This window comes from Rhopilema esculentum, chromosome 20 (genome assembly GCF_057945365.1).
Source record: "Rhopilema esculentum isolate cy_ngs chromosome 20, ASM5794536v1, whole genome shotgun sequence".
Taxonomy (NCBI): Eukaryota; Metazoa; Cnidaria; class Scyphozoa; order Rhizostomeae; family Rhizostomatidae; genus Rhopilema; species Rhopilema esculentum.
The window spans coordinates 6,113,680-6,138,160 of record NC_142834.1 but is presented as its reverse complement, the minus strand read 5'-3'; the positions used below and the strand labels follow the sequence as shown (position 1 = coordinate 6,138,160).

The 24,481-nt window shown below is 32.3% G+C and overlaps 1 protein-coding gene across 3 annotated transcripts in view; it reads left to right on the top strand.

Moving 5' to 3' along the window:
• LOC135682100 (uncharacterized) overlaps positions 1-24,481 on the top strand; it is a 249,231-nt gene that overhangs the window by 178,525 nt on the left and 46,225 nt on the right. Inside the window, exons 1-2 of one of the 3 annotated variants that reach the window (XM_089114278.1) lie at positions 8,430-8,468; positions 13,464-13,512. The exons of 1 other annotated variant lie outside the window; for it this stretch is intronic. In XM_089114278.1, coding sequence (XP_088970404.1) covers positions 13,498-13,512 — 15 coding nt within the window. In that variant the 5' untranslated portion in view covers positions 8,430-8,468; positions 13,464-13,497. Of the gene's footprint in view, positions 1-8,429; positions 8,469-13,463; positions 13,513-24,481 lie in introns of those variants that run through there. One more of the 3 variants, XM_089114281.1, reaches the window with a different exon arrangement.

Below are 24,481 nucleotides of genomic sequence, written 5' to 3'. Positions count from 1 at the left end.
AAGTTTGTTGGAAATGTCTAAATTTTATACGATTTCAACAACTCTCTATTTGGCCACCTTTGATTATCAAGCTATAAGTTTAACTAAGAGGGGCACACTGAATTCTGAAAGTTTGTTGGAAATGTCTAAATTTTATACGATTTCAACAACTCTCTATTTGGCCACTATTGAGTATCAAGCTATAAGTATAACTAAGAGGGGCACACTGAATTCTGAAAGTTTGTTGGAAATGTCTAAATTTTATACGATTTCAACAACTCTCTATTTGGCCACCTTTGAGTATCAAGCTATAAGTTTAACTAAGAGGGGCACACTGAAATCTGAAAGTTTGTTGGAAATGTCTAAATTTTATACGATTTCAACAACTCTCTATTTGGCCACCTTTGAGTATCAAGCTATAAGTTAAACTAAGATGGGCACACTGAATTCTGAAAGTTTGTTGGAAATGTCTAAATTTTATACGATTTCAACAACTCTCTATTTGGCCACCTTTGAGTATAAAGCTATAAGTATAACTAAGAAGGGCACACTGAATTCTGAAAGTTTGTTGGAAATGTCTAAATTTTATACGATTTCAACAACTCTCTATTTGGCCACCTTTGAGTATCAAGCTATAAGTTTAACTAAGAGGGGCACACTGAAATCTGAAAGTTTGTTGGAAATGTCTAAATTTTATACGATTTCAACAACTCTCTATTTGGCCACCTTTGAGTATCAAGCTATAAGTTAAACTAAGAAGGGCACACTGAATTCTGAAAGTTTGTTGGAAATGTCTAAATTTTATACGATTTCAACAACTCTCTATTTGGCCACCTTTGAGTATAAAGCTATAAGTATAACTAAGAAGGGCACACTGAATTCTGAAAGTTTGTTGGAAATGTCTAAATTTTATACGATTTCAACAACTCTCTATTTGGCCACCTTTGAGTATCAAGCTATAAGTTTAACTAAGAGGGGCACACTGAAATCTGAAAGTTTGTTGAAATTGTCTAAATTTTATACGATTTCAACAACTCTCTATTTGGCCATCTTTGAGTATCAAGCTATAAGTTTAACTAAGAGGGGCACACTGAAATCTGAAAGTATGTTGGAAATGTCTAAATTTTATACGATTTCAACAACTCTCTATTTGGCCACCTTTGAGTATCAAGCTATAAGTTTAACTAAGAGGGGCACACTGAAATCTGAAAGTTTGTTGAAATTGTCTAAATTTTATACGATTTCAACAACTCTCTATTTGGCCACCTTTAAGTATCAAGCTATAAGTTTAACTAAGAGGAGCACACTGAAATCTGAAAGTTTGTTGAAATTGTCTAAATTTTATACGATTACAACAACTCTCTATTTGGCAACCATTGAGTATCAAGCTATAAGTTTAACTAAGATGGGCACACTGAAATCTGAAAGTTTGTTGAAGTTGTCTAAATTTTATACGATTTCAACAACTCTCTATTTGGCCACCTTTGAGTATCAAGCTATAAGTTTAACTAAGAGGGGCACACTGAAATCTGAAAGTTTGTTGAAATTGTCTAAATTTTATACGATTTCAACAACTCTCTATTTGGCCACCTTTGAGTATCAAGCTATAAGTTTAACTAAGAGGAGCACACTGAAATCTGAAAGTTTGTTGAAATTGTCTAAATTTTATACGATTACAACAACTCTCTATTTGGCAACCATTGAGTATCAAGCTATAAGTTTAACTAAGATGGGCACACTGAATTCTGAAAGTTTGTTGAAATTGTCTAAATTTTATACGATTTCAACAACTCGCTATTTGGCAACCATTGAGTATTAAGCTATCAATTAAACTAAGAGGGGCACACTGAATTCTGAAAGTTTGTTGAAAATGTCTAAATTTTATACGATTTCAACAACTCTCTATTTGGCCACCTTTGAGTATCAAGCTATAAGTTTAACTAAGAGGGGCACACTGAATTCTGAAAGTTTGTTGGAAATGTCTAAATTTTATACGATTTCAACAACTCACTATTTGGCCACTATTGAGTATCAAGCTATAAGTATAACTAAGAGGGGCACACTGAATTCTGAAAGTTTGTTGGAAATGTCTAAATTTTATACGATTTCAACAACTCACTATTTGGCCACTATTGAGTATCAAGCTATAAGTTAAACTAAGAAGGGCACACTGAAATCTGAAAGTTTGTGGAAATTGTCTAAATTTTATACGATTTCAACAACTCTCTATTTGGCCACCTTTGAGTATCAAGCTATAAGTTTAACTAAGAGGGGCACACTGAAATCTGAAAGTTTGTTGAAAATGTCTAAATTTTATACGATTTCAACAACTCTCTATTTGGCCACCTTTGAGTATTAAGCTATCAGTTAAACTAAGAGGGGCACACTGAATTCTGAAAGTTTGCTGAAAATGTCTAAATTTTATACGATTTCAACAACTCTCTATTTGGCCACCTTTGAGTATCAAGCTATAAGTTTAACTAAGATGGGCACACTGAATTCTGAAAGTTTGTTGAAAATGTCTAAATTTTATACGATTTCAACAACTCTCTATTTGGCCACCTTTGAGTATCAAGCTATAAGTTTAACTAAGATGGGCACACTGAATTCTGAAAGTTTGTTGAAAATGTCTAAATTTTATACGATTTCAACAACTCTCTATTTGGCCACCTTTGAGTATCAAGCTATAAGTTTAACTAAGATGGGCACACTGAATTCTGAAAGTTTGTTGAAAATGTCTAAATTTTATACGATTTCAACAACTCTCTATTTGGCCACCTTTGAGTATCAAGCTATAAGTTTAACTAAGATGGGCACATTGAATTCTGAAAGTTTGTTGAAAATGTCTAAATATTATACGATTTCAACAACTCTCTATTTGGCCACCTTTGAGTATCAAGCTATATGTTTAACTAAGATGGGCAAACTGAATTCTGAAAGTTTGTTGAAAATGTCTAAATTTTATATGATTTCAACAACTCTCTATTTGGCCACCTTTGAGTATCAAGCTATAAGTTTAACTAAGATGGGCACACTGAATTCTGAAAGTTTGTTGAAAATGTCTAAATTTTATACGATTTCAACAACTCTCTATTTGGCCACCTTTGAGTATCAAGCTATAAGTTTAACTAAGATGGGCACACTGAATTCTTAAAATTTGTTGAAATTGTCTAAATTTTATACGATTTCAACAACTCTCTATTTGGCAACCATTCAGTATTAAGCTATCAGTTAAACTAAGAGGGGCACACTGAATTCTGAAAGTTTGTTGAAAATGTCTAAATTTTATATGATTTCAACAACTCTCTATTTGGCTACCATTTAGTATCAAGCTATAAGTTTAACTAAGAGGGGCACACTGAATTCTGAAAGTTTGTTGAAAATGTCTAATTTTTATACAATTTCAACAACTCTCTATTTGGCCACCTTTGATTATCAAGCTATAAGTTTAACTAAGAGAGGCACACTGAATTCTGAAAGTTTGTTGAAAATGTCTAAATTTTATACGATTTCAACAACTCTCTTTTTGGCCACCTTTGAGTATCAAGCTATAAGTTTAACTAAGAGGGGTACACTGAATCCTGAAAGTTTGTTGAAAATGCCTAATTTTTATACAATTTCAACAACTCTCTATTTGGCCACCTTTGAGTATCAAGCTATAAGTTTAACTAAGAGGGGCACACTGAATCCTGAAAGTTTGTTGAAAATGCCTAATTTTTATACGATTTCAACAACTCTCTATTTGGCTACCATTTAGTATCAAGCTATCAATTTAACTAAGAGGGGCAAACTGAATACTGAAAGTTTGTTGAAAATGTCTAAATTTTATACGATTTCATCAACTCTCTATTTGGGCACCATTGAGTATCAAGCTGTAAGTTTATCTAAGAAGGGCATACTCAATTCGGAAAGTTTGTTGAGAATGTCTAAATTTTATACGATTTCAACAACTCTCTATTTGGCTATGTCTGAGTATCAAGCTATAAGTTTATCTTAGAAGGGCACACTGAATTCTGAAAGTTGGTTGAAAATGTCTAATTTTTATACGATTTCAACAACTCTCTATTTGGCCACCTTTGAGTATCAAGCTATAAGTTTAACTAAGAGGGGCACACTGAATTCTGAAAGTTTGTTGAAAATGTCTAAATATTATACGATTTCAACAACTCTCTAGTTGGCCACTATTGAGTATCAAGCTATAAGTTGAACTAAAAGGGGCACACTGAATTCTGAAAGTTTGTTGAAAATGTCTAAATTTTATACGATTACACCAACTCTCTATTTCGCCACCATTGAGTATCAAGCTATAAGTTTAACTAAGAGGGGCACACTGAATCCTGAAAGTTTGTTGAAAATGCCTAATTTTTATACAATTTCAACAACTCTCTTTTTGGCCACCTTTGAGTATCAAGCTATAAGTTTAACTAAGAGGGGCACACTGAATCCTGAAAGTTTGTTGAAAATGCCTAATTTTTATACAATTTCAACAACCTCTTTTTGGCCACCTTTGAGTATCAAGCTATAAGTTTAACTAAGAGGGGCACACTGAATTCTGAAAGTTTGTTGAAAATGTCTAAATTTTATACGATTTCAACAACTTTCTATTTGGCTATGATTGAGTATGAAGCTACAAATTTAACTAAGAGGGCACACTGTATTCTGGAAGTTTGTTGAAAATGTCTAATTTTTATTCGATTTCAACAACTCTCTATTTGGCCACCTTTGATTATCAAGCTATCAGTTTAACTAAGAGGGGCACACTGAATTCTGAAAGTTTGTTGAAAATGTCTAAATTTTATACGATTTCAACAACTCTCTTTTTGGCCACCTTTGAGTATCAAGCTATAAGTTTAACTAAGAGGGGCACACTGAATCCTGAAAGTTTGTTGAAAATGCCTAATTTTTATAAAATTTCAACAACTCTCTATTTGGCCACCTTTGAGTATCAAGCTATAAGTTTAACTAAGAGGGGCACACTGAATTCTGAAAGTTTGTTGAAATAGTCTAATTTTTATACGATTTCAACAACTTTCTATTTGGCTATGATTGAGTATGAAGCTACAAATTTAACTAAGAGGGCACACTGTATTCTGGAAGTTTGTTGAAAATGTCTAAATTTTATACGATTTCAACAACTCTCTAGTTGGCCACCATTGAGTATCAAGCTATAAATTTAACTAAGAGGGGCAAACTGAATACTGAAAGTTTGTTGAAAATGTCTAAATTTTATACGATTTCAACAACTCTCTTTTTGGCTATGTTTGAGTATTGAGCTTTAAGTTGAACTAAGAAGGTCACACTGAATTCGGAAAGTTTGTTAATTTTTGAACTGTTTGTTAATTGATTATTGGCAAAAAGGAAGTATCTTAACACAAAATCTTTGACTTTGCAAGTTATACTGGCCTGGTTATACTTCAATGTTGCCGTAAGGCATTTCCATTCAAATCAAATGGTAACTGTTCATGTCCATAAAGGGTGACTTTCAGTAGCTCTTTTTTGAAAGATTTAATATACCATGAGTCAACAATATCGCATGAACAATGTTGAGAAGATCACGTCTATTTAAATCATAAGTATTGCAGAGCAGAAAATAGTGCTCCGTGTCCTCAACACTATCATTTGTTGGGCATAAAGGGTTCAAAGAATCCCTAAAATTATCTTTGAATTTATGAAAATTTAGCTTACTGAGTCCAACTCGTAGCTGTGTTAGGACGGATAAGTCTTTTGGATCATAAATACGATAGACCGGCTTTGGGGCTGGGCGGTTAATTGACAGTAAATTTTTCATGAAAAGATTCACAGAGCTGGATAGTCTAATTTCAGGGTCGAACCTTCCCCATTCCAATAAGCAGTTTAGATAGAAGCTTGATTTGAAACCTAGCGTTATTGCACGTATTTGCCCATTTGTAGCACGTCTGCAAAGATCATAGCAGGCCTCTTGTAGATGAGGATGTATATATATATATAACAAAATGTATATTTCTACTAAGTCTATAAATTTATTCATATTATTTTGGGTATCAGACTGTTGAATTCGTTAGCAAAAGACTGCCATAACAAATCATCTCAACCTATAAATTCTATATTGCAAATAGGTGCTGTTGAATAAGAATTGGGGAAACAAGGATTCATTGGCTTTATGCCCCTTTTTCAGACCTTTAAGCTATACCCTCGTATTTATGAACAACTTCTCTTTTATAACGTATGGAGGACATTTAAAAATGGAGTAAATCTTTATATTTATGCCATATGGTTGAAAATATATAGTGCTCTATACTGACCGGGTGTTTTGGAGAAGTAGTTTAAACCCCACGGCAATTTTTGTCCAGTTTAATTTCTAGGGCGCTGGACGTTCGCCCCGACTCAGTTGCCCCATTGGCGAAAACAGCCAACACCACGAGAAGGCGGGGATGAGCTGCAGAGGAGAGGCTATATGTTGCGCTAGGCATTTCTCACTGTTTACTGTGAGACCTATATCACTCTGCCTTGAAGGCCAAAAAAAGGTTCCTCGTCGGGGGCTAGCCAACGAAGGTATCCCTTTGTCTCCTAGGAATACCCTCTATCTGACAAGCGTTGTGTGCAACGTCAATAGACGGAGACCGGCACCACAAGTCAGAGTACAGGCTAGCCCCCACCATATCCCTTTGTCTCCTTCGGGATACCATTCTGACAGTGTTGTGTGCGACGTCAATAGACGGAGACCGGCACCACTTATCAGAAGGAGGAACTGAAGGCTCATTGGCGCCATTCAGTTTTATATGTGGCAGAGGGATTGTTTGAAACTAACCAATAAAAATGAACGATATTAAAATAACAATATGGGATCCTGTCAATCATGCTGGCTTGTTGTTCTTATCAACCAATCATATCATTGTAAAGAGGGTGAGGCAAGAATGCTTTGCCATGAAAGACCGCCAAAACAGAGATCTTCGAAAAGCCCGCCAAATTTCGTTGAACAGAGTCCCGCCATGATATTTTGAAGATTTATTTTCTGTGAAATCCTTGGTTTACTCAGTGATTCTGTAAACTCTTACCAATAAACGGAAAATGAGGTAAAGAACGTTTATTCTCTTCTTGGACATTGATTTATTTATCTCTTTAAAGGTGAAATTTAAATTCCTGATCTATCTGCTTCTTGTTGTCGCTAAACACAAAGCTTGTGTTGTAATCAAACATGGCCAAAAATTTAAGGCGATGCATTGAAGCCCCCCGGTAGAAGGGCAGGGTTGCAGCTTATACAGTTGCTTCGCTTTTGTATTTGTAAATATCACTTTCACCCCAATGCCATATGTATCCAGCAATAAAGAACAGCCTAAAGCAATTCGCGATAACAAAGTTTCGCGAAATTAGAACCATAATTAGGTATTATTGTTTCGTATTATGAAAGTCTAGTATAAAACAGATTTGAAACTTATAGAAAGACTACGATGGATAACAGTTTGTAAATCAGATTGTTTTACTGATTGACTGTTGCACGAATACCCTAAACATGAAACCAAGCAATGTTTTGAATTTTATTTGGCCTTTGTATCTTATTGATCATAATTAAATTTCCAAGATAAAGATTTTTAAATAGAATGCCTTGTAAAATATCTATTCTAAGGACGGCCAGAATATGCATCTAATATTGAAAACATTGACAAGATCCTAGGCAATTATCGCTAGCTGTTCTTAATAATTATGACCCAAGGACACATTAAAGGCACTTATCTTTAGTGGCACCTGTTTTTAGGGGTACTCTAACAAAAACTCTATAAGTATAAAAAGCTCGTTTAAGGGACAACATAACAAAGTTTCCATTGAGATTAAAAAGGCTATTTCTGTAAGCCTAGCTTGAACGATGTAGATAGCACTTTCTAGCTTCGTGGTAGGCATTGCCACCACCTATATTATCTATAGAGCTTTTGGAGGCCCTGTTGTAAAACGTGCGAGTTCGAGATTGTAAAGATCAAATTGTTATTGATGCTCTGCATGGTTATGGCCAAATTTTGGGTCAGGTTCATCGACTGTTTAACTATTCGAGTAGCTAACCTAATGTACGTATCCTAAGGCAGAATTGTTTATTTGCAAATAAAGATCAAATTGAATCGTCATGCAGTAGATGATTATTGAATCGTCATGCAATAGATGTTGTTTTGATGGCTAGAACATACCACAGGCGGTTCCAAGGAGAGTATAGGGGGGGGGGGGGGGCAATATAGAGTATAGTAATGTGGGGCAAATGCATTCGCTAGATCATTTCAGTGTGGCTAACTTTGCGTGCGGAAACTTGAATTTTCACACAAAATTTTGATTTTCAAAATTGTTCTGTAGGAGTCACCTTAGAATGTGCTTAAAGAATGGCCATTAAAAGTATCTATTATAGACACCCGCACCAGTTCAATAGGGATCATAGATGAGGCTTTTCCCAGAAAACTTCCTCTGAAACAATGTCATTCAGAAAACCATGATGGAAGATAACAGAAATGTTTTGAGAAAGCTAAATGGAGGTATTTTTTAGTTTTTTCTTACTTTAAGACCATGAACTTTATTTAGAAGTTTTTCAAATTTTTGAAGCTCTTTCACAAATTCACTGTCAGAAACATTTTCAAATGACTTGGTGCTTTGTTCCAAATTTTTCCTAGCAGTTTATCAAGAGCACTTCTAATGGTGTTTGGAATGTATTTTAACTCATTTGAAGGTGTTTGAAGTGAAAAATTTTTTGTCACAGATTCTATGAAAAATTTCTTAGTTCCTTTTTCAAAATATTGTTTTTTTTATTTTGGTATCCGTCATTCCATTGGCTAACAATTTCATTCAATGAATTCAAACTATTTTTTTAGTTACATTCAAAATTGGATTCTAGGTAATAAATTGTACGCTTTCATCCAAGGATTTTAAAATCGTTAATGAATTATACACTTGGTTAATGTTATCTTTTTGTTGAAGCAATCAGAGAATTTTTAGTAGTTTTTTTATTTTGGTAGCTGTCATTCTAGATTTAGGACACTTAGCTACCAATTTCTTTAAGAGAATTTCAAATATTTTTTAATCAGATCCAAAATTGTGTTAGTATGTAATGAATTGTGCTCTAGTTTAATTTTATCCCATCCTTCAAGTAGTCAGGGAAGATTTAGGGGTTTCATTTTTTGGTATCTGATATTCTTAAAATAAGACAATTGGTTACTAATTTCATACAGTGAATTTTTTTAATTAGATTCAAATTTGCATTCTACCTAGTGAATTGTGAGGTGGTTTAATCTTATCCTGTCCTACAAGCAGTCAGATAATTTTTAGGGGTACCTGTCATACTTAAAATAAGACCATTATGTACAAACACCATGGTACACTCTCCTATGCCAAAAAGCCGAAATTGGTCTATCTTGTGGGACTGAATACGTTGTGAATCTGAGTTGGTTTCAACATCACTGCTATTTTTCAAAGCATCTTGAACATTTAGTAGTTCGGACATTTTGCCTTACTTTTAATGAATGTTTCATTAATTTTCATGCAAATAATACTTTGACAATTATCATGTAAGTAAGGTCAGAGAAAGAACTTATATTGGACAATTAAAGAACTATCCCTTAAACAGAGAGCATTGTATTCAATAGGACCCTGTTCTAATTTATCACAAATAGTCTAGTGGTTGATTTTAAAATAGACTTCCTTGGATAATAAAGCCAACAATGATGTTAAATTACTTTTCTAAGGTCTAATTTCTGTTCACACCTGCAAAGTATATTCCAGTACAAGGGGAAGTTGTTACCTGTTTGAAGGCTTTAGTATAGGGGTCTTAACTGGAACTTTACTCTAGAAAGTCAGAATTTCAGGAGATCTCAAGAGACATGTTTGAATTGGCAAACTGAAACCAGTGAGAACCAAACCCCCCATTACAATGTTTCAATGTAGGGTGCGCGAATGATGAGAATGATAACTAGAAAATCGATTAAAACCATCAAATAGCATTCTGCCTGTGGACATTAATTCTAAGAGTAAGGTTGTATTGAAAGGTAGAACAATTGCATCAATGATTGCATTTTCCAGCAAACTAGGATCAGTAAAATTCAAACATTTATCCGCCTTCTGCGGTAACTATGGTGCCGCCTCAGGTATTATCTTTCTTGGACTTGTTTACTGTGACACGAACAATAATTTGCAAACTACCATATTATTAAATGACGTCTTTTTATTACTCAGAAAAGTTTAGAATATTGAGAATATAGAAATATCACGGAAAGATCTACAAAGAACTTTCTTCATTTATGTCTTTGTTTTTTAGGGACATTTTATTATAAAAGTGAGTAACCCACATGAAATATTAATCCATAATCTCTAGAATATCCAGAATAGATGCTCTTTCTTGTTTGTTAAATTCATGTCCTTTCATAATCTAAATGTTTGTGCAACTGGGATTCCATGTTTTCTTTTCGATTGCCTAACCTCCTTGTCAGAAGGTCAAGTCCCTCCGTCGGGGAATTTCTAGCGCCACCACTGCCCTGAGACCCCTAGCACTAAACCCCAGTTCGGAGTCCATAATGTGTATTGCCGGTATGAAAATGAAAGTTTTTAATGATAAAAGCATATGGCTCTACGGGGCTGACTTCATCATACTTTTTTATACAACAAAGGAAAATTACAAAAATAAATGTTAAAACGTTTTCATTCCAAAAACTCTCAGCCAAGTACGAGATAAAAAGTCCTTGAAGGCTTTACAATACTTTTACTGAATTTTTTACCTCAAAAGAACAAGCAACGAACGCTTTCGTTTCGATCAATGACATGCCGATCTTTCCTTTGCTCGGCTTAACCCCCCCCCCCCCCCCCCCACCAACACCACACTGTAACAGGAATAGCCTCCTCTAATATGATTGGACCCCCCCCCACCAACACCACACTGTAACAGGAATAGCCTCCTCTAATATGATTGGACAATTTAGTATCCGTAGTCTCGTTTCGTGTTTAATTAAATGAATGAACCTATCATATTTTCTTAACCCTTAATCATCTTTTGTTTGTATATTATTATTTAAGTGACTTATTTTACATGAAAAGGGATTTGTTGCCGAGATGGCAAAAGCGTAACAAGAGCGTCTTTTTATGCATCTCGATTCTTTGAGGGAAACCTCTCACAACACCTTCTCAGTGCTGGCTTTGTGCCTGCTCCAAACTTTCAAAGTTTGTCTAGAATTCAAGAATTCTTATTGAGCCACTCTGAAGGAGCGTTAAGAGATGCTTCCTCACTGCATATCTGTATTGGAATACACCTCTGAAGAAAATGCAATAATCTGCAAAGTACATTTACAACGAAGCTCATATCTCGTTAGGAGTACATTAAATGCCAAAAAATTCAGTGCCAAAAGTTTCGGTTTCCTAGATATTTTTTAAGTCTCTGTGTAAATCTCGATGAGAACCAGAATGAAGAGCCAGTATAGGCGTTGGTCCAACCCATAGACTCGAATTTCTTGGATGCAGAGGGCAAAAGAAAAGAAAGTGAAGATGAGCTGCATACCTCGTAAGTTTATGTCAAAGGAGATGAAAAAAATGAAAATTGATACGCAAACAACATAAAAGATTATTTTTTTGCCATTTCGGAAGTTTAACGAAGTCAAACTAGATTTTTCTAGCGTTTGAAGATTTCGTTTGAAGAAAAAATTCCCGTTTCAAAATAATTCAGTGGGATTAATTTTTGATTGCCCTCAAACCACTCGATTTGTTTCAATATTCATGTTTTTCTTCCACGGAAGGGTTTTCCTTCCCATCATGCTCGGGCACAGAGAGGTTATAGAGGTCCCTGGTGTAAAAAAGAGGAAGTGCGGATCACTTGCGAGCAAAAAGCGAGCAGAAAATCTGGTAGCCTGTGCTCCAGACCCTATCTGGCAATTACGCCCCTAAGATTTGCTTAAGATACATTTCAGAACGATTTCTCGCAGTAGTTTCGAGACGTTAAATGGTCGTCAATTATCCGACAAAAGCCCTAATTTTCTGACAAGATCGCTGATTGGGGGGGGGGGGGGGCATACCCTCCAAAATTTCTGGCACTGAGGGATATTATTCAAACCAGCAACAGAAACAAATTAATTTCCAGCATGAAATTTGTCCCAAAAAATTTTCCAGACGACAGTTTGCAATTTTTCTCTACTTTTTTAACATTTTTCTCATTTCAACATACCAAACAAATTACTTTAGAAATTCATGGTCCCAAGAAGGGGTTTTGTTTTACAATTGTTTCTGTTTTCCGTTTGAATTTTGAAAATCCACTGGTTACAGGAAATTACTGGAAAACAATTTTTTCTCGCAGGAGGTTTTTGTCAAATACGACGGCTATAGTCTTTAACGGAGATAACGTCTTTGATTCTAATTTTGTATTCATGTATCCCCTGCTTTTCTTCACCATCCCAGTTTTACTTTATTGAAGAATTTTGGTATCAAATATTCCATTCTCTTTTCACAGGGCACATTATATCTATAAATGAATAGCCATCTGTAATTGTGTATCTTTAAAATAAACTTTGCCGAAATTCTTGACCCAAAAAAGGTAGTCTGAGCACCCCTTACTAAGTATAATACGAGCATCGTCTCCCTTTTGGTAAAAGAGGCCCAATAATTGTAATTAAAAGCTCTTTGCTGATCACCAGCAAAGGCTTCTGGCTTGATAACCCTTTTAATAAAAGTTTTTTAAAAAGTCATTTCATATTCTCTTGCATAAAAAAGGGGAAAAAGGTAGCCACCTAACAATTCCTAAAATGCACTTAGCACCAAGCATTGAGTTGGTTGCGCTAGGCTTTCGCATATTGAACCTTCCTGAAACCATTCGATTTTGTTATTAATTTCTACCTGTTTATGTTGCGTAAGCTTTACTTTTAACTGAGCTCATGAACTAAACTCCCCCCTCCCCCCTGGCCCTCCAATTATGTCTACCCTGCTACGTGGTATTGACTTTACTGTATTTCCATTATCCTTGTAAAAACTATGGTTTTCAGCATGCTACATAGTCCTTAAGAATTCGATTTTCAAATAGCCCCTGGACCTGAAACCTTTGAGAAATGGAACACGTGATGGAAGTCTTTGTTCTGAGTCTTCATCATTCCTGTAAAATAATGGGTAATATATTATTAATGCATTAAAACTATTGGCTTTTGGTGTCAATATATAATGTGTATCTCAATTAGCCATATTCTTAGAAAAGCATTTTACACTACTGACTGTGCCATTCTGCTGTAAAAGTTAGAAGCATATGGCACCTGAGAACAAAGAATCCCTGAGAACAGAGAACAAAGAGTACCCTGACTGGGGTCTTGTTCCAAGTTTTTAAAACTACAACCAGAAATAAAATGCCTGCCCTTTTTTCTCCAACTTTCTGGGTGTTTGTCCAAAAGGGACCACAGTTGGCAAATAGAGAAGGAGAGTCACATGGCACATTACAGAAAACAATTCAAACCCCAGCCCAGATATCAAAACCCTTTTTCTTCGTAAAAACTCTCAAAATATGAATTCTGTTGCAGATCATAATACTTGGTTACGGAGAATTGTGTATGAATGACGAGGGGCATGGTAAGTGCTATTTTGTTCACTTTTTAAGAAAATACCTGCTTTGTCTTCCTAATCTAAACATTTGATTCTATTCTTTTTATTTTTCTTTTTTAATACTTTAGAGCATTATTTTTTGTTCTGCCCCCGTCCTCTTTTCGTTAAATTAATCCTTGATTATCTTCTTTTGAAAGTCCTTCTTTAAATCCATTAAATCTTTTTATTTTTCTTTTTTTCTCTTTAATACTTTAGAGCATTATTTGTTGTGCTGCCCCCGTCCTCTTTTCGTTAAATAAATCCTTGATAATCCCCACTTTAAACTCCTTCTTTAAATCCATTAAATCTTTTTTTTCTTTTTTTCTCTTTAATACTTTAGAGCATTATTTGTTGTTCTGCCCCTGTCCTCTTTTCGTTAAATTAATCCTTCATACTCCTCACTTGAAACTCCTTCTTTCAATCCTTCAAATCTTTTTATTTTTCTTTTTTTCTCTTTGATACTTTAGAGCATTATTTGTTGTTCTTCCCCTGTCCTCTTTTCGTTAAATTAATCCTTGATAATCCTCACTTGAAACTCCTTCTTACACTTGAAAATCCATTCAATCTTTTTATTTTTCTTTTTTTCTCTTCAATACTTTAGAGCATTATTTGTTGTGCTGCCCCCGTCCTCTTTTCGTTAAATTAATCCTTGATAATCCTCACTTGAAACTCCTTCTTTAAATCCATTCAATCTTTTTATTTTTCTTTTTTTCTCTTTAATACTTTAGAGCATTATTTGTTGTGCTGCCCCCGTCCTCTTTTCGTTAAATAAATCCTTGATAATCCCCACTTGAAACTCCTCTCCTTCTTTAAATCCATTAAATCTTTTTTTTTCTTTTTTTCTCTTTAATACTTAAGAGCATTATTTATTTGTTCTGCCCCCGTCCTCTTTTCGTTAAATTAATCCTTGATAATCCTCACTTAAAACTCCTTCTTTCAATCCATTAAATCTTTTTATTTTTCGTTTTTTCTCTTTGATACTTTAGAGCATTATTTGTTGTGCTGCCCCCGTCCTCTTTTCGTTAAATTAATCCTAGATAATGCTCACTTGAAACTCCTTCTTTCAATCCATTAAATTTTTTTTTTCTTTTTTTCTCTTTAATACTTTAGAGCATTATTTATTTGTTCTGCCCCCGTCCTCTTTTTGTTAAATTAATCCTTGATAATCCTCACTTAAAACTCCTTCTTTCAATCCATTAAATCTTTTTATTTTTCTTTTTTTCTCTTTGATACTTTAGAGCATTATTTGTTGTGCTGCCCCCGTCCTCTTTTCGTTAAATTAATCCTAGATAATCCTCACTTGAAACTCCTTCTTTCAATCCATTAAATTTTTTTTTCTTTTTTTCTCTTTAATACTTTAGAGCATTATTTATTTGTTCTGCCCCCGTCCTCTTTTCGTTAAATTAATCCTTGATAATCCTCACTTAAAACTCCTTCTTTCAATTCATTAAATCTTTTTATTTTTCTTTTTTTCTCTTTGATACTTTAGAGCATTATTTGTTGTGCTGCCCCTGTCCTCTTTTCGGTAAATTAATCCTTCGTTAAATCTTTTTATTTTCTTTTTTTCTCTTTGATACTTTAGAGCATTATTTGTTGTGCTGCCCCTGTCCTCTTTTCGGTAAATAAATCTTTGATTATCTTCTTTTGAAACTCTTTCTTTAAATCCATTAATTTTTTTTTTTTTTTTCTCTTTGATACTTTAGAGCATTATTTGTTGTTCTGCCCCTGTCCTCTTTTCGTCAAATTGATCCTTGAAAGCCTTCTCTTTAAACTCTTTCTTTAAATCCATTAAATATTCTTTTTTTCTTTTTTTCTCTTTAATACTTTAGAGCATTATTTGTTCTGCTGCCCCTGTCCTCTATTCGTCAAATTAATCCTTGATAATCCTCACTTGAAACTCCTTCTTTCAATCCATTAAATCTTTTTATTTTTCTTTTTTTCTCTTTGATACTTTAGAGCATTATTTGTTGTGCTGTCCCTGTCCTCTTTTCGTTGAATTAATCCTTGATAACCTTCTCTTTAAACTCTTTCTTTAAATCCATTAAATCTTTTTATTTTATTTTTTTCTCTTTGATACTTTAGAGCATTATTTGTTTTGCTGCCCCTGTCCTCTTTTCGTTAAATTAATCCTTGATAATCCTCACTTGAAACTCCTTCTTTAAATCCATTAAATCTTTTATTTTTCTTTTTTTCTCTTTGATACTTTAGAGCATTATTTGTTGTGCTGTCCCTGTCCTCTTTTCGTTGAATTATTCCTTGATAACCTTCTCTTTAAACTCCTTCTTTAAATCCATTAAATCTTTTTATTTTATTTTTTTCTCTTTAATACTTTAGAGCATTATTTGTTCTGCTGCCCCTGTCCTCTTTTTGTTAAATTAATCCTTGATAATCCTCACTTGAAACTCCTTCTTTAAATCCATTAAATCTTTTTATTTTTCTTTTTTTCTCTTTGATACTTTAGAGCATTATTTGTTGTGCTGTCCCGGTCCTCTTTTCGTTGAATTAATCCTTGATAACCTTCTCTTTAAACTCCTTCTTTAAATCCATTAAATCTTTTTATTTTATTCTTTTCTCTTTAATACTTTAGAGCATTATTTGTTCTGCTGCCCCTGTCCTCTTTTTGTTAAATTAATCCTTGATAATCCTCACTTGAAACTCCTTCTTTAAATCCTTTAAATCTTTTTATTTTTCTTTTTTTCTCTTTGATACTTTAGAGCATTATTTGTTGTGCTGCCTCTGTCCTCTTTTCGTTAAATTAATCCTTGATAATCCTCACTTGAAACTCCTTCTTTAAATCCATTAAATCTTTTATTTTTCTTTTTTTCTCTTTGATACTTTAGAGCATTATTTGTTGTTCTGCCCCTGTCCTCTTTTCGTTAAATTAATCCTTCGTTAAATCTTTTTATTTTTCTTTTTTCTCTTTGATACTTTAGAGCATTATTTGTTGTGCTGCCCCTTTCCTCTTTTCGGTAAATTAATCCTTCGTTAAATCTTTTTATTTTCTTTTTTTCTCTTTGATACTTTAGAGCATTATTTGTTGTGCTGCCCCTGTCCTCTTTTCGTTTAATTAATCCTTGATTATCTTCTTTTGAAACTCTTTCTTTAAATCCATTAATTCTTTTTTTTTTCTTTTTTTCTCTTTGATACTTTAGAGCATTATTTGTTGTTCTGCCCCTGTCCTCTTTTCGTTAAATTAATCCTTGATAACCTTCTCTTTAAACTCTTTCTTTAAATCCATTAAATCTTTTTATTTTCTTTTTTTCTCTTTGATACTTTAGAGCATTATTTGTTGTGCTGCCCCTGTCCTCTTTTCGGTAAATTAATCCTTCGTTAAATCTTTTTATTTTCTTATTTTCTCTTTGATACTTTAGAGCATTATTTGTTGTGCTGCCCCTGTCCTCTTTTCGGTAAATAAATCTTTGATTATCTTCTTTTGAAACTCTTTCTTTAAATCCATTAATTTTTTTTTTCTTTTTTTCTCTTTGATACTTTAGAGCATTATTTGTTGTTCTGCCCCTGTCCTCTTTTCGTCAAATTGATCCTTGATAACCTTCTCTTTAAACTCTTTCTTTAAATCCATTAAATATTTTTTTTTTCTTTTTTTCTCTTTAATACTTTAGAGCAATATTTGTTTTTCTGCCCCCGTCCTCTTTTCGTTAAATTAATCCTTGGTTATCTTTTTTTGAAAGTCCTTCTTTAAATCCATTAAATCTTTTTATTTTCCTTTTTTTCTCTTTAATACTTTAGAGCATTATTTGTTCTGCTGCCCCTGTCCTCTATTCGTCAAATCAATCCTTGATAATCCTCACTTGAAACTCCTTCTTTAAATCCATTAAACCTTTTTTTTCTCTTTCTCTCTTTGATACTTTAGAGCATTATTTGTTGTTCTGCCCCTGTCCTCTTTTCGTTAAATTAATCCTTGATAATCCTCACTTGAAACTCCTTTTTTAAATCCATTAAATCTTTTTATTTTTCTTTTTTTCTCTTTAATACTTTAGAGCATTATTTGTTGTGCTGCCTCTGTCCTCTTTTCGTTAAGTTAATCCTTGATAATCCTCACTTGAAACTCTTTCTTTAAATCCATTAAATCTTTATATTTTTCTTTTTTTCTCTTTGATACTTTAGAGCATTATTTGTTGTGCTGCCTCTGTCCTCTTTTCGTTAAGTTAATCCTTGATAATCCTCACTTGAAACTCCTTCTTTAAATCCATTAAACCTTTTTTTTCTTTTTCTCTCTTTGATACTTTAGAGCATTATTTGTTGTTCTGCCCCTGTCCTCTTTTCGTTAAATTAATCCTTGATAATCCTCACTTGAAACTCCTTCTTTAAATCCATTAAACCTTTTTTTTCTTTTTCTCTCTTTGATACTTTAGAGCATTATTTGTTGTTCTGCCCCTGTCCTCTTTTCGTTAAATTAATCATTGATAATCCTCACTTGAAACTCCTTTTTTAAATCCATTAAATCTTTTTATTTTTCTTTTTTTCTCTTTAATACTTTAGAGCATTATTTGTTGTGCTGCCTCTGTCCTCTTTTCGTTAAGTTAATCCTTGATAATCCTCACTTGAAACTCTTTCTTTAAATCCATTAAATCTTTTTATTTTTCTTTTTTTCTCTTTGATACTTTAGAGCATTATTTGTTGTGCTGCCTCTGTCCTCTTTTCGTTAAGTTAATCCTTGATAATCCTCACTTGAAACTCCTTCTTTAAATCCATTAAACCTTTTTTTTCTTTTTCTCTCTTTGATACTTTAGAGCATTATTTGTTGTTCTGCCCCTGTCCTCTTTTCGTTAAATTAATCCTTGATAATCCTCACTTGAAACTCCTTTTTTAAATCCATTAAATCTTTTTATTTTTCTTTTTTTCTCTTTAATACTTTAGAGCATTATTTGTTGTGCTGCCCCCGTCCTCTTTTCGTTAAATTAATCCTTGATAATCCTCACTTGAAACTCCTTTTTTAAATCCATTAAATCTTTTTATTTTTCTTTTTTTCTCTTTAATACTTTAGAGCATTATTTGTTGTGCTGCCCCCGTCCTCTTTTCGTTAAAATAATCCTTGATTATCTTCTCTTGAAACTCCCTCTTTCAATCCATTAAATCTTTTTATTTTTCTTTTTTTCTCTTTGATACTTTAGAGCATTATTTGTTGTGCTGCCCCTTTCCTCTTTTCTGTAAATTAATCCTTCGTTAAATCTTTTTATTTTCTTTTTTTCTCTTTGATACTTTAGAGCATTATTTGTTGTGCTGCCCCTGTCCTCTTTTCGTTTAATTAATCCTTGATTATCTTCTTTTGAAACTCTTTCTTTAAATCCATTAATTCTTTTTTTTTCTTTTTTTCTCTTTGATACTTTAGAGCATTATTTGTTGTTCTGCCCCTGTCCTCTTTTCGTTAAATTAATCCTTGATAACCTTCTCTTTAAACTCTTTCTTTAAATCCATTAAATCTTTTTATTTTCTTTTTTTCTCTTTGATACTTTAGAGCATTATTTGTTGTGCTGCCCCTGTCCTCTTTTCGGTAAATTAATCCTTCGTTAAATCTTTTTATTTTCTTTTTTTCTCTTTGATACTTTAGAGCATTATTTGTTGTGCTGCCCCTGTCCTCTTTTCGGTAAATAAATCTTTGATTATCTTCTTTTGAAACTCTTTCTTTAAATCCATTAATTTTTTTTTTCTTTTTTTCTCTTTGATACTTTAGAGCATTATTTGTTGTTCTGCCCCTGTCCTCTTTTCGTCAAATTGATCCTTGATAACCTTCTCTTTAAACTCTTTCTTTAAATCCATTAAATATTTTTTTTTTCTTTTTTTCTCTTTAATACTTTAGAGCATTATTTGTTCTGCTGCCCCTGTCCTCTTTTCGTTAAATTAATCCTTGATAATCCTCACTTGAAACTCCTTCTTTAAATCCATTAAATCTTTTTATATTTTTTTTCTCTTTGATAATTTAGAGCATTATTTGTTGTGCTGTCCCTGTCCTCTTTTCGTTGAATTAATCCTTGATAACCTTCTCTTTAAACTCTTTCTTTAAATCCATTAAATATTTTTTTTTTCTTTTTTTCTCTTTAATACTTTATAGCATTATTTGTTGTGCTGCCCCTGTCCTCTTTTCGTTAAATTAATCCTTGATAATCCTCACTTGAAACTCCTTCTTTAAATCCATTAAATCTTTTTATATTTTTTTTCTCTTTGATAATTTAGAGCATTATTTGTTGTGCTGTCCCTGTCCTCTTTTCGTTGAATTAATCCTTGATAACCTTCTCTTTAAACTCTTTCTTTAAATCCATTAAATCTTTTTATTTTATTTTTTTCTCTTTGATACTTTAGAGCATTATTTGTTTTGCTGCCCCTGTCCTCTTTTCGTTAAATTAATCCTTGATAATCCTCACTTGAAACTCCTTCTTTAAATCATTAAATCTTTTTATTTTTGTTTCTCTTTGATACTTTAGTGCATTATTTGTTGTTCTGCCCCTGTCCTCTTTTCGTTAAATTAATCCTTGATAACCTTCTCATTAAACTCTTTCTTTAAATCCATTAATTCTTTTTATTTTTCTTTTTTCCTCTTCAATACTTTAGAGCATTATTTGTTGTTCTGCCCCTGTCCTCTTTTCGTTATATTAATGCTTGATTTTCTTCACTTGAAACACCTTTTTTAAATCCTTTAAATCATTTTTTTTTCTCTTCAACACTTTAGAGCATTATTTGTTGTTTTGCCCCTGTCTTCTTTTCGTTTAATGAATCCTTGATTTCTTTGCTTGAAACTCTTTCTTTAAATCCATTAAATCTTTTTATTTTTCTTTTTTTCTCTTTAATACTTTAGAACAATATTTGTTTTTCTGCCCCCGTCCTCTTTTCGTTAAATTAATCCTTGGTTATCTTCTTTTGAAAGTCCTTCTTTAAATCCATTAAATCTTTTTATTTTAGTTTCTCTTTGATACTTAAGTGCATTATTTGTTGTTCTGCCCCTGTCCTCTTTTCGTTAAATTAATCCTTGATAATCCTCACTTGAAACTCCTTCTTTAAATCCATTAAATCTTTTTATTTTTCTTTTTTCTCTTTAATACTTTAGAGCATTATTTGTTGTGCTGCCCCAGTCCTCTTTTCGTTAAATTAATCCTTGATAATCCTCACTTGAAACTCCTTCTTTCAATCCATTAAATCTTTTTATTTTTCTTTTTTTCTCTTTGATACTTTAGAGCATTATTTGTTGTGCTGTCCCTGTCCTCTTTTCGCTGAATTAATCCTTGATAACCTTCTCTTTAAACTCTTTCTTTAAATCCATTAAATCTTTTTATTTTATTTTTTTCTCTTTGATACTTTAGAGCATTATTTGTTTTGCTGCCCCTGTCCTCTTTTCGTTAAATTAATCCTTGATAATCCTCACTTGAAACTCTTTCTTTAAATCCATTAAATCTTTTATTTTTCTTTTTTTCTCTTTGATACTTTAGAGCATTATTTGTTGTGCTGTCCCTGTCCTCTTTTCGTTGAATTAATCCTTGATAACCTTCTCTTTAAACTCCTTGTTTAAATCCATTAAATCTTTTTATTTTATTTTTTTCTCTTTAATACTTTAGAGCATTATTTGTTCTGCTGCCCCTGTCCTCTTTTCGTTAAATTAATCCTTGATAATCCTCACTTGAAACTCCTTCTTTAAATCCATTAAATCTTTTTATTTTTCTTTTTTTCTCTTTGATACTTTAGAGCATTATTTGTTGTGCTGTCCCTGTCCTCTTTTCGTTGAATTAATCCTTGATAACCTTCTCTTTAAACTCCTTCTTTAAATCCATTAAATCTTTTTATTTTATTTTTTTCTCTTTAATACTTTAGAGCATTATTTGTTCTGCTGCCCCTGTCCTCTTTTCGTTAAATTAATCCTTGATAATCCTCACTTGAAACTCCTTCTTTAAATCCATTAAATCTTTTATTTTTCTTTTTTTCTCTTTGATACTTTAGAGCATTATTTGTTGTTCTGCCCCTGTCCTCTTTTCGTTAAATTAATCCTTCGTTAAATCTTTTTATTTTTCTTTTTTCTCTTTGATACTTTAGAGCATTATTTGTTGTGCTGCCCCTTTCCTCTTTTCGGTAAATTAATCCTTCGTTAAATCTTTTTATTTTCTTTTTTTCTCTTTGATACTTTAGAGCATTATTTGTTGTGCTGCCCCTGTCCTCTTTTCGTTTAATTAATCCTTGATTATCTTCTTTTGAAACTCTTTCTTTAAATCCATTAATTCTTTTTTTTTTCTTTTTTTCTCTTTGATACTTTAGAGCATTATTTGTTGTTATGCCCCTGTCCTCTTTTCGTTAAATTAATCCTTGATAACCTTCTCTTTAAACTCTTTCTTTAAATCCATTAAATCTTTTTATTTTCTTTTTTTCTCTTTGATACTTTAGAGCATTATTTGTTGTGCTGCCTCTGTCCTCTCTTCGTTAAGTTAATCCTTGATAATCCTCACTTGAAACTCCTTCTTTAAATCCATTAAACCTTTTTTTTCTTTTTCTCTCTTTGATACTTTAGAGCATTATTTGTTTTGCTGCCCCTGTCCTCTTTTCGTTAAATTAATCCTTGATAATCCTCACTTGAAACTCCTTCTTTAAATCCATTAAATCTTTTATTTTTCTTTTTTTCTCTTTGATACTTTAGAGCATTATTTGTTGTGCTGTCCCTGTCCTCTTTTCGTTGAATTAATCCTTGATAACCTTCTCTTTAAACTCCTTCTTTAAATCCATTAAATCTTTTTATTTTATTTTTTTCTCTTTAATACTTTAGAGCATTATTTGTTCTGCTGCCCCTGTCCTCTTTTCGTTAAATTAATCCTTGATAATCCTCACTTGAAACTCCTTCTTTAAATCCATTAAATCTTTTTATTTTTCTTTTTTTCTCTTTGATACTTTAGAGCATTATTTGTTGTGCTGTCCCTGTCCTCTTTTCGTTGAATTAATCCTTGATAACCTTCTCTTTAAACTCCTTCTTTAAATCCATTAAATCTTTTTATTTTATTTTTTTCTCTTTAATACTTTAGAGCATTATTTGTTCTGCTGCCCCTGTCCTCTTTTCGTTAAATTAATCCTTGATAATCCTCACTTGAAACTCCTTCTTTAAATCCATTAAATCTTTTATTTTTCTTTTTTTCTCTTTGATACTTTAGAGCATTATTTGTTGTTCTGCCCCTGTCCTCTTTTCGTTAAATTAATCCTTCGTTAAATCTTTTTATTTTTCTTTTTTCTCTTTGATACTTTAGAGCATTATTTGTTGTGCTGCCCCTTTCCTCTTTTCGGTAAATTAATCCTTCGTTAAATCTTTTTATTTTCTTTTTTTCTCTTTGATACTTTAGAGCATTATTTGTTGTGCTGCCCCTGTCCTCTTTTCGTTTAATTAATCCTTGATTATCTTCTTTTGAAACTCTTTCTTTAAATCCATTAATTCTTTTTTTTTTCTTTTTTTCTCTTTGATACTTTAGAGCATTATTTGTTGTTCTGCCCCTGTTCTCTTTTCGTTAAATTAATCCTTGATAACCTTCTCTTTAAACTCTTTCTTTAAATCCATTAAATCTTTTTATTTTCTTTTTTTCTCTTTGATACTTTAGAGCATTATTTGTTGTGCTGCCCCTGTCCTCTTTTCGGTAAATTAATCCTTCGTTAAATCTTTTTATTTTCTTTTTTTCTCTTTGATACTTTAGAGCATTATTTGTTGTGCTGCCCCTGTCCTCTTTTCGGTAAATAAATCTTTGATTATCTTCTTTTGAAACTCTTTCTTTAAATCCATTAATTTTTTTTTTCTTTTTTTCTCTTTGATACTTTAGAGCATTATTTGTTGTTCTGCCCCTGTCCTCTTTTCGTCAAATTGATCCTTGATAACCTTCTCTTTAAACTCTTTCTTTAAATCCATTAAATATTTTTTTTTTCTTTTTTTCTCTTTAATACTTTAGAGCATTATTTGTTCTGCTGCCCCTGTCCTCTATTCGTCAAATTAATCCTTGATAATCCTCACTTGAAACTCCTTCTTTCAATCCATTAAATCTTTTTATTTTTCTTTTTTTCTCTTTGATACTTTAGAGCATTATTTGTTGTGCTGTCCCTGTCCTCTTTTTGTTGAATTAATCCTTGATAACCTTCTCTTTAAACTCTTTCTTTAAATCCATTAAATCTTTTTATTTTATTTTTTTCTCTTTGATACTTTAGAGCATTATTTGTTTTGCTGCCCCTGTCCTCTTTTCGTTAAATTAATCCTTGATAATCCTCACTTGAAACTCCTTCTTTAAATCATTAAATCTTTTTATTTTTGTTTCTCTTTGATACTTTAGTGCATTATTTGTTGTTCTGCCCCTGTCCTCTTTTCGTTAAATTAATCCTTGATAACCTTCTCATTAAACTCTTTCTTTAAATCCATTAATTCTTTTTATTTTTCTTTTTTCCTCTTCAATACTTTAGAGCATTATTTGTTGTTCTGCCCCTGTCCTCTTTTCGTTATATTAATGCTTGATTTTCTTCACTTGAAACACCTTTTTTAAAACCTTTAAATCATTTTTTTTTCTCTTCAACACTTTAGAACATTATTTGTTGTTTTGCCCCTGTCTTCTTTTCGTTTAATGAATCCTTGATTTCTTCGCTTGAAACTCTTTCTTTAAATCCATTAAATCTTTTTATTTTTCTTTTTTTCTCTTTAATACTTTAGAACAATATTTGTTTTTCTGCCCCCGTCCTCTTTTCGTTAAATTAATCCTTGGTTATCTTCTTTTGAAAGTCCTTCTTTAAATCCATTAAATCTTTTTATTTTAGTTTCTCTTTGATACTTAAGTGCATTATTTGTTGTTCTGCCCCTGTCCTCTTTTCGTTAAATTAATCCTTGATAATCCTCACTTGAAACTCCTTCTTTAAATCCATTAAATCTTTTTTTTTTTCTTTTTTCTCTTTAATACTTTAGAGCATTATTTGTTGTGCTGCCCCAGTCCTCTTTTCGTTAAATTAA